We start from the raw sequence: 10,524 nt of genomic DNA on the forward strand, positions 1-10,524 counted from the left end.
AAGTAAAATGGTAATGATTTTTTTTTTTTTTTTTTTTTAATTCCATTATTTTTTGTGGGGTTTTTTTTCATTGCAAGCAAAATAAATGAAGATATTACTACCAAAGCATTTGTAATTGCAATCATTTTCTGCGAGAAATTGAGCATTATTTGACAGAACTTCAGTGGCGCTAATCATTTTGGCCAGCAGTGTAAGTAAAATTGTGTAGAAGACGACATTAGTGACAGTGGATGCAGAGGCAAAATGATAAAAAGAATCCATTAAAAGAGGTCTGTCACACTGTCATTGCATACTCAAGGGGCAGAGAGAGGAACTGCTAAAAGTTATGATATTGAAAATAAATACAAGGCCTTGTGGGAGCTGCAACATGCATTTAGTTTCCTCTTCTCTGTCTGGTATCTGATATTTGGCCTTCTGTTTACAAAAAAAATTACACCCTATTCTCCCTCTCAAAGCATCACTCACAGTTCTGGTATGTTTTAGCCCCTGGCAAGACCTTTCATCTCTTAAATGTATGTGCAGGACCCACATCCGTCACCACTCTGTGAACAAGCTGTTAATGGCTGACTGTACTACAATACAGCTGGTTTTCTTATTAACCCTTTCAGGGACAATGGTCACTAAAGTGCAGAACTATTCAAAAGTTGACACTTAAGAACTTTAACACTATGTAGGTCAATGACTATTTTCGGTAATTAAAAACAATTAATATTAGCAATTATTATTTTGTTATTATTTTTTAAAATGATTATTCATTATTGCATTTCTTATATAATTTCATAATTCAACAATATCCATGGTACCGCTGCCATGCAAGGTGCTGCCAACCCACTAGGGGGCATACTAGGGTTCGGCGCCTTGCCCAAGGGCATTCCGACAGTGGGCAGACGTAACCAGGAAACAAACTGTGACCCTTTGGGCCCAGGACAACTTGAGCTACCAACTGCACAATGGCGATGCTAAATTAATGAAATTAAAATGAATAAAAACATATACACTCCGATTGCGGCCCAAAATAACACTAGACTTTTTTTCATAGTTTTCAACACATGCATGACATTTATGGCGATAAACGTCCGATTCATTTTGACAAGGATCAATTCCAGTCAATGAGATCAATGCGTGGCACGTAAAGGCTAAAAAAAAAAGTCATAATTCGTGCATGAAAGGGTTAAAGACCATATTGTTTCAATGACACTGAAACTGCTAGGGTGTAAACTACCATTAAAATCTCTTAAATTCTCAGAATCATCTGTACTCTACTCTGTAATCATTTGTACCATTTCTTCATAAAGGACACAACTTTCTCTCATGAGAAACACAGGAGAGGAAAGACTGCTTTGAAAAAGACGTGAACGAGCAAAACCTGTCAAATAATTCAACTGCTAAGCATCTGTGCATGGACATGTGTGTTCCTGTCACTCACACATGTATTCATACACGCACACACACAGGTGGCTTTTGGCATCTAGAAAGAGACTGGCTAGGCTTGGAACTTGAATCATCAGCAGAGCAGTAACAGGTACGGTAAAGCTGTTTAAATGTGTGTATAGGTGCGTGTGTGTGGGTGTGGGAGATTCAAGGGGTGGGTTGAGGTGTGTGTGTGCGTGTGTGTGTGTGTGTGTGTGTGTGTGTGTGAAAACAAAAACTGTAGTTTTGGTCTTTTCAGAAAACCATTGCTGGGTGAAAACCAACTTTCTCTTGTGGCTTAGGAAGGGAAAGAACCTTCACCTCATAAGCTCTGCGGTCTTGGGTTTGGAGTCCAGATACCATGTTTCCCTCCCAATTGCTGGTGTTCTGTTGCTTCCAGCTTGTGCTTTCAAAGTGGAGCATGGCTGCGCCAACTACTACAAACTTATTCTTCTACCAACAATACCTCAATGGCAAGGGCAACAAAGACAGTATGTAGAGTATATTTTTAATTTTTGAATGAAGTTAAAAAAAAAAAAAAAGGGAACAAAATGACACTTGCACATTTATGACATTGATTAACTACTGAAAATAGTAAATCTACTGTATTTTAATGAGTTCTGTAGTTGTCGTTTTTTTAATTCATTAAACTTCTCAAGGACAGTGGCCACTATAGTGCACAGCTATTCAAAAGTTAAAATAAAATAAACGAAATTATTAGCAATTCGTTTTTTTTTTATGACTAATCGTTATTGTTTTTTAAAAAATTGTATATAATTATAAATAAATGTATAAAATCATAAAATGTTAATAAAAGCGAAATTAATATACCCGTAATTTTCGCACTATAAGGCGCACCTGATTATAAGCCGCCACCATCCAAATTTGAAATAAAAACCACATTTATTCATAAATAAGCCGCACTGGACTATAACCCGCAGCTGTCCCCACTGTATTATGGGATATTTACACCAAAAGATATTAACCGAAAACACTTTATTTGACAGCGGTATCATATGACTGTCATAAGACCAAATGAACCACCATGAAGCTTTGAACCAATTGGCTGCAAAACTTCAGTGCTTAAGAAGCTTCATTTGGCCATCACTGCTCCCTCTGGGGAGGCAGTCAACCCCTGCTGCCACCAGGTGTCAACACCATTGCCGTCCACTATGCCTCCTAGCATGCATTGCAGCACTACAGATGTAAATAACAATCAAAATTCATGTTCTGTCCTCATTATTTCTTCAGTTACTGTTCCAGTTGTTTCAGACTGTCATTAGACAATCATAGTTTTGACATGACACTGTCATGAGCATTAATGAATGCTTATAACAGATGTCCTTTAGTGTAATCAGGCAAACTATCTCACTTTTAAATGGATGTAAAAGATCCGAGTTGGACATAAATGGAGTTAGTGGCATAATTTGCCAGATGACACTTAATGACATCTGTCAAAAGCATTCAGTAATGCCCATGATAGTGTCATGTCATAATTATGACAGTTTTATGACGCCTCTGTCAAATAAAGTGTGAACTATTAACCGAAATAAATGCAGAAACAAGGCGCACTGGACTATAGGCCGCAGGAATTAAAATGACGGAAAAAAATAGCGGCTTATAGGCCGAAAATTACGGTAATTAAAAACAAATATGAACAGAAATACAAAGTAAACTTTAAAAAAAAAAAAAAAAAGTATTTAAATCGTTGCATGCCATTGATTGTATGAGACATCCAATCCATTTGGACTGAGAGGGGCGAATGAACGACATTCGCCCCTCCTCGTCTAAATGGTTTGGACGTCTAGCACCGTAATTAGAAGCCAATGAGTTAAATGAGTGACCCGTAAGGGTTACAAAAAAAAAAAAAAAAAAATTAAATTCATGCACAAAAGGATTAAATTGCTGTTAAGAACTTATACTTTGATTTCAAAGTTTTGAAGAAGTGGAGTATAGTGTCCATTATTGTTTTTTCTTCCCAGGTTATTACAATAATATGAACCTCCATGTGGACTCTACATTTTCATCTGTGTTTGCACTTCGCGGGGGGAATGCCACCCTGCCATGCAGGTTTTGGTACAAGCCTGAGCTCGGTTCCCCCAGGGAAGTGCGAATTAAGTGGTCCAGGTTTCCTGTTGCAGGGGGACCCCAGACAGACGTTCTGGTGGCTGTGGGTTCACGCAATCGAATCTTTAGAGAATTCAGGTTGATTTTTGCAGATTTTTGTTAGCTGATGTAACTGCATATTTTTTAAATGACTCCTTACTTGGATGCATTTTGTTAATCAGAGGACGGGTGCGGCTCAGACAGGATTTTGCAGAAGATGCTTCACTGGACATGACTCAACTCGGACTTAACGACTCAGGTCGTTATGTCTGTGAAGTGGTGGATGGACTGGAGGACAAGCGAACTACAGTGGATCTTGAATTAAGAGGTGTATACAGTGTATCCTATAAGTTGACATCAAATATATGCACAGCTTTAAACACAACATTTTGAAAACTAGTATTCTCGTAATTTGTACAATATGTCTTGAATACCGAATGCTCTTGTACTTGATAAAAATCACCAAGACAACACGCGGCCTTCAACATCCCAAAAGTAAACCTGTAAACCTCTCTTAATAAATCCACAGGTGTAGTGTTTCCATACCAACATCCACTCGGGCGTTACTACCTCAGCTTTATGGAGGCTCAACAGGTGTGTGAGAAGCAGGACGCCACACTGGCCACATTTACTCAGCTCTTCCATTCCTGGGAGGACGGCCTGAACTGGTGCAATGCAGGTTGGCTGGCTGATGGGACGGTTCAGTACCCCATCACCCAGCCCAGGGCACCATGCGGAGGATACGAGCTAGCTCCGGGAATTCGGAACTACGGCAGGCGCCAGCTGACCAACCATCGCTATGATGCGTTCTGCTTTTCCTCATTCATGAAAGGTGAGGTTGCGTTCACCTAATGCTGATTTGAATGAAGGCTTCATTATTTATTGGTTTGGAGGTACACTCTTATCAGAATTAACCCATGTATAATTAGACAGTGTCTGTAGACTACTGAGCAAAGCCAGTAGTCTACCCAGAGGTAAGTAGAGTAGCCAAAATTTTTACTCAAGTAAGAGAAGCGTTACTTCAACCAACGTCCTCCAAAAAATGTACTCAAGTACAAGTAAAAAAAAAAAAGTATTCGGTGAAAAGAATACGCAAGTAATGAGTAATATTGTGAGTAACTACTTATGTTTTTTTAAACAATGGTATTTTTTCTAGGCACAAAGTTATGTTTATGAACTGTTATTATTATACTGTACTAAAACCTATGACTTAACCACATTAAGCCAAACAAATGGAAAAAAAAAAAAAAAAAATCATTGAATTCCGGCAAGAGAAAAAAATCTACAGAAATGAAGCCTTACTTGTCCAAAGAGCATGAGTGCCCTCTAGTGAAAAAAACATATTTCCTCTTATGAAACTAAAAGGATCATATCTCCAGTTTTCCGTGGTCAAACAGTACCAAATAAAAATTGGGAGAGAGATTGAATTCCGCTCTTTTAAGTCATGTAGACGGTGGCGCTTTATGTCAAATACTTAATTCTTTACGATGCTTTAAAGACGCCACGTGATTGAACAGGCCAACGTGATTATAGAAGACACAGAAGCTTGAGTCTGATTGGTTTGAAGTGCCTGTGACAGCGTTAAAAAAATCTTAAATTGCATTATTATGTGAATTAGAATCATATTTTAAGACGATCCGACTATAGACAACAATTTGGCAGAGCGCAGATGACAAGAAATTAGTCTTTTATTCTGCCGTCTGTCATTATAGCACTCTAGCGTCCCCAGCTGGATGATGACGTCAGCAGGGTCACGATTTCATCTGATTTAGAACTCAACCCATTGAGGAGGAAGATTACGAACAGGGAAAATACGACACAGAGCATCAAAATGTCATCATTGTTTCAATCTCGCTACGCCAATATTTTTACAGGATATTCTTTTTATCTAAGTATTTTTCCCCAATTGCTAAATAAATGGTATGGTCATAACAAATAACAGCCTTGTGCTAAAGGGGATATGAAATATGAAAAATGCATTTATTCTGTACGACATGGCAAAATTACTCCATAATGGTCAAAACTGTCGACTTGCACCTCCCAAACGGTATTAAATGCCACCGGAGTTAGTCCGGCTCTTGTCCTTTCCCTGCCCCGGCGTCAAAGAACGTAAACAAACCAGGAGGCGTGACAGCTAGCTGACATGCTAACCTGAACCGAGCGGCGTTTTCAAGTCTTATTCTCGCCTTTCGAAGCGAAAAATCACACAAAACTACCCTGGATCATGTCACACGGCAGCATGGCTGTCGATTGTCTTCACCAATCTGCAATCCCTCCCGGCGGCGAGCAAGTTACAGCTCATCGTTCCGCTGCTGCGGGGCAGGAGAGCTCGTTTGCCGGGGAAGCTGCTGGAGAATGACCGCCGGACAAACCGGCCGACGTCGGAGCGGGACGCTGCTCATGGCCAAGCCGAGGATAGCGCATTCTCGGCTAAATCCGCAGTCGTTCTGCATACTGTAGTATTGGCTGCATACTGAAGATGATTATCCCGCTGACGTCACATTCGCAGTCTACGTCAATCCAGGAAGTCACTCATTTTTATTGTGTGGGATTCATAAAATTGAATAAATATATCGATCGCTTCAACACACAACCAAGCGGTTCATTTCATTTAGGAGCATAAAATATCGCGTGAAATATGAAATAAACATGCTTTTTGCTGTCATAGGCACTTTAATGGAGTCATGTGATTAATGTTGAGACGGTGAAACTGGTAGAGGCACTTTTAGCGTCTCTGGCAAAAAAAAAAAACTGGTAGAGCCACTGTTGGCGTCTCTGGCAAAAAAAAAAAAAAAAAAGAAGTAAAATCTTATATGTAGAATAAAAAGGAAAAATGTAACGACCAGTGTAGCGGAGTAAAGGTAAAGCGTTACTACCCACCTCTGACACCTACATACCAAATCTCGAGGTCAATTTCAATACAGCCATGTAATTAACACATAGCACCAGATCAAGCTGAAAGTGACAATTCTTTTTGACATCCAAAGGGCAAGTCTACTATTTTCAGCCTTTCCACAAGATGAACCTGACCGAGGCTCGACAGGCCTGTGAAACAGACAAAGCGCAGATTGCTAAAGTGGGACAGCTCTATGCCGCATGGAAATATACCGGATTGGACGAGTGCAATGGCGGCTGGTTGGATGATGGAAGTGTTCGGTATCCCATCACCAGGCCAAGAAAAAATTGTGGGCCTTCCGAGCCAGGAGTACGCAACTTTGGTTTCCTGCCTCCTCAAGACAAGTGGGGAGTTTATTGCTACAAAGAAAAGAGTTAAACTATCATATCATTTACATTATTCTCATGGCTATATTGTAATGACCTCTGCCCATAGGTGAAACCTATGGAAGGAGTTTATGTAATTCGTCGTGTCTTTCTGTTTGTTTGTGTGTATGTTAGTGTTCAAGATAACTAAAGAATGAATAAAGGAATCAAACTTGCAGGATATGTTTATGTTTATAAAATGAAGAAGTGTGTCAATTATGAGGCAATAGGGTCAAAGGTCACACAAGTTAGAAAAGGAATTTCAGGATAACTCCTTTCATACCTAAGGGAAGTGCCGAAGCTACTAAATATGGCAATGCTGCTGCTTAAGTGAAGGCCTGCTCTCGCTGAGTGCTCCTTTAGTTTCTTCATGAAATTCACAAAATGACCACTCAAGCTATACTTTTCGCAAAGTTTCTAAAGGTTGTGTAACACTCTAAGATGATGAAACAAGTGTTCATGTTCAAGTGATGCAAGAACTACTGGCATATGCAAAACATTACATTATTACAAAGCAGACATTGAAATGTTTTGCTCTCGTGTAGTATAACTGGTCTCCAGTCAATACATGCATTAGTGTTGGTTCATCATGTATTTTAACCCTTGAGAGTCGTAGGACGCGCCGGCGCGTCCTCAGCGCACGTCGTCTTTGAAGCGCCCTCACGTTTTAAATACGTCACCCACATGCCGTTGGTTGGTCTCGTTTTAAAGTGCGGAAGTTGCGGTTTACTTTCGTTATTATTTGAAGTCAATCGACCAATTAAAACGTGAGATATTGTCATTTAAGTTTTATAGTTTTATTGTCCTCTCAAAAAAACATTAAAACGCTGCATGGATCATTTGTTTGTGTCTATATTTCCATCATTTCTTGTCCTTTTTCAAAACGGAAGCTCCATGAAAAAACCACAAATCAAACGAACCCTTTCGAAGTCACAGTGGACGCACTAAATGCGTTTTTTAAATAAATATAACTGCCATGCGAGGTTCCACCGAACGAGAGGGAGGAGTGTTCTGAAGCAGCGAGGTGGCGAGCCGACGGCCGTTTGGATCGAGCAGCGACTTTGTGTGACTTTGAGAATGAACGGAAAACTAAATTTAGCGCAAGCAATTGTGCTATTTGATCAACTTGAGGAAGAGGATGGTCCAAATTCGTCATCATCGTCTTCTTCGGAAGAGTCCTCGAGTGAAGATAGTGACGCCATCGAGGAGCAGAGGTAAGCAAACTCACTTTTTTTTTTTTTAGGCTGGAAAAAGTTTCTTTTGAAAGTTTCTTTTGATATTGCAAGACAAAGTTAATTTTGATGCAATATAAGTGTGTGTTTGTGTATATAATAATAAAATGTGCATATCAGATCAAAGTCGTACGTGAACTGTGTGTATCCAAGGCAGGAATTTATTATTGTGGTGATCTTCTTTCTATATGAAGATTAGGGATGTAGCACATATTCAGCTATGGTATTCTTTCTATTGTCATACATATAGATTTCCAATATTATTTATTGCTGTATATATTTTTATTTTATACTTTATTATTTTCATAAATACTGACTTTTTTTCATGTTTATAGTGACAATGAAAGTAAAGTGAAATGAAAATGGAAGGGTGGAAAGAGGACCAACACCCCATGGAAGTGTGGGCTGTGTGATGTCGCCCTGTTTCGAATTCCAGGACGAAACTGCTTTTCGGAGTGGCATGCCGGAAAAAAATTTAACTTGTTTATTGTAAATATTTTTGAAAATACTTTTTTTTCCCCCAATGTTATATATATATACATTTTTTCCCACAATCAGTCTTCTCAATTTGTGTATATAAATGTGTGTTCAAGAAGCTTGATTGTGTGTACATAGTTTTCATCAGGTGATGGGCCGCAATACCTAAACTCATAAAGAGATGGCCTCTAAACACTTTTTGTGTTAGATGGTATATATTTTTTCACTGTTCGGTCTGCTGTATATAACCTGTTTTGACTAGAGCATGTATAAAGGCAAAAAACGCCTATGCTATACCTGTTGTTTATGTTGAATTGTCAAATATAAGACTATTTATTCTAAATTTTTTTGGTTGAATGTTCTCATAACATGTTGAATAAATATTACAAAGTTTCAAAACGGTTCGTTACGCATGTTTGGTTGTCAATTGGACATCAAAATTCAAAATTTTGACAAAACGATTGTGGAATTTTTGGTCTTTTTGGGCCCAAAATGATGATTTATAATTGGTCAGTGACGGAAACAACAGTTTGGACATGAAGTTCAAGGTGTCACAAAAAAAGGGACCAAACCAGGCCATCGTAAACAATTCTTTCTTTGAAATATAAAGGCAACTTCAAAGGCATGCAAAATCAGACAAAATAGGCCCAGACCTTAAAGGGTTAATTAGTTCATATGGTATATGAATTGACCTTTTATACATTTGTAAATGTAAAAATATCAAGAATTGAAGCAGAACTCACCAGATTAACACTAAATTGTCTTGCCTAAAGCTGTCATTTGTTTGTTGAGCAAAAAGGCAAGATAAGAATGGACAAATGTGCAATGGTCGACTTGAAATGAATAAATAAATGTTGAAATAAATATTGAAATAAATAAATAAATATTGAAATGGAAGCATTTTAATGACACTTTTAATTATATAATTAATTGTTTTTTTTGGTTTTTTTTCTTCTTAATTTTGCACTCCTGGTCCTCCATAATTACATAGGATTAATTAGTGCTAGACATCCAATCCATTATTACCGGTAGGGTTGGAAGCAAACATAAGCATTCACAGTCAGTTCTCCCAGTTTGAATGAATTGGACATTTTTCGTCGTCAATGGAAGCCAATGCTTATATACTATGATTAAAAAAAAAAAAAAAAAAAAAAAAAAAAAAAAAAAAAAAAAAAAAGCCGCTTTTTATTCATTTTAGTTCATCAATTCTGTTTTTATTGACATTTACTTACATATCATTATATCCATTCATTAAAACAAGACATACAAATTAAAAATATATAATGAGACCTGCCGTCCACATATTGGACACATTTTGCCTACACAAATGGTAACATTGTGGCCTATGTGAACCAGAGTATGATCTCGTTTTTCTTGTCTATTTTTTGTGTTAATATTCTTGCACACTTTTTATTTCTTGATATACTAAAAAACACAGAAATAAGGAAAATAATATCATGTGCAATTTTTATGTCACATCAGACAGCACCATTATATCAAGTAAAAAGCAAAAACAAAAACAACAAAGTGGACTCTGTGACCATATGCGGATTTTAAAGGGGGGCGGGCAGGAGGGCCAGGCCCCCACTGGTGGTCGAAAAGTGTCATTGCATGTAATTGACTTTCCTATATATATAAAAGTTGTAAAGCAATAAAACTGAACAAAAATAAATGAAATGAACAAAAGAATTTTTTTTTTTATAATGGGTCAAAATTGTTTTTCTTCAGGGGAGGGCAATTTTATTTTTTAAATGATTTTTTTCTTTGATTGAAAATTTTTTTTTTTTACTTGAAGTAACTTTTTTTGGGATGGAATGATTCAGACACAAATGTCCCACCCAAAAGATAGCCCAAACACAAAAAGGATTGCTTCAATCAAAGAAAAAATTTCAATGAAAAATTAGGTGTTCAAATGCAAATTTTTCAATCTCAAATAATTTTTCGCATTCAAAAACTTTTTTCTATGATTAAAATTCTTCTTTTCTTTGATTGAAGTGATTTTTCTTTTTGAAAATATATTTCTTATGAAGCAACTTCT

At 37.5% G+C, this 10,524-nt stretch overlaps 1 protein-coding gene across 3 annotated transcripts; it reads left to right on the forward strand.

Annotated features, from left to right (window-relative positions):
• The first annotated feature begins 1,303 nt into the window (after positions 1-1,303).
• Positions 1,304-7,060, forward strand: LOC130921792 (hyaluronan and proteoglycan link protein 3-like). Of its 3 annotated transcripts, none has more exons than XM_057846086.1 (6): positions 1,304-1,522; positions 1,670-1,901; positions 3,393-3,615; positions 3,699-3,844; positions 4,046-4,348; positions 6,504-7,060. In XM_057846086.1, the coding sequence occupies exons 2-6, from the start codon at positions 1,772-1,774 to the stop codon at positions 6,788-6,790; spliced, it is 1,089 nt and encodes a 362-aa protein (XP_057702069.1). In that variant the 5' UTR covers positions 1,304-1,522; positions 1,670-1,771; the 3' UTR covers positions 6,791-7,060. The 3 variants fall into 3 exon arrangements, with proteins under 3 accessions (XP_057702069.1, XP_057702059.1, XP_057702077.1); XM_057846076.1 differs by having other exon boundaries at positions 1,713-1,901; XM_057846094.1 differs by having other exon boundaries at positions 1,713-1,901; positions 3,717-3,844.
• The last annotated feature ends 3,464 nt before the right edge of the window (positions 7,061-10,524 follow it).

Source organism: Corythoichthys intestinalis, chromosome 1, assembly GCF_030265065.1.
Source record: "Corythoichthys intestinalis isolate RoL2023-P3 chromosome 1, ASM3026506v1, whole genome shotgun sequence".
Taxonomy (NCBI): Eukaryota; Metazoa; Chordata; class Actinopteri; order Syngnathiformes; family Syngnathidae; genus Corythoichthys; species Corythoichthys intestinalis.

What these genes read in the sequence shown, in the direction of transcription:
- LOC130921792 (XM_057846086.1), top strand. Translation starts at nt 1,772, where the DNA reads ATGTTTCCCTCCCAATTGCTGGTGTTCTGTTGCTTCCAGCTTGTGCTT. An exon ending in AGTGGATCTTGAATTAAGAG is followed by an intron (nt 3,845 to 4,045) that starts GTGTATACAGTG and finishes ATAAATCCACAG; the next exon opens with GTGTAGTGTTTCCATACCAA. An exon ending in CTTTTCCTCATTCATGAAAG is followed by an intron (nt 4,349 to 6,503) that starts GTGAGGTTGCGT and finishes TGACATCCAAAG; the next exon opens with GGCAAGTCTACTATTTTCAG.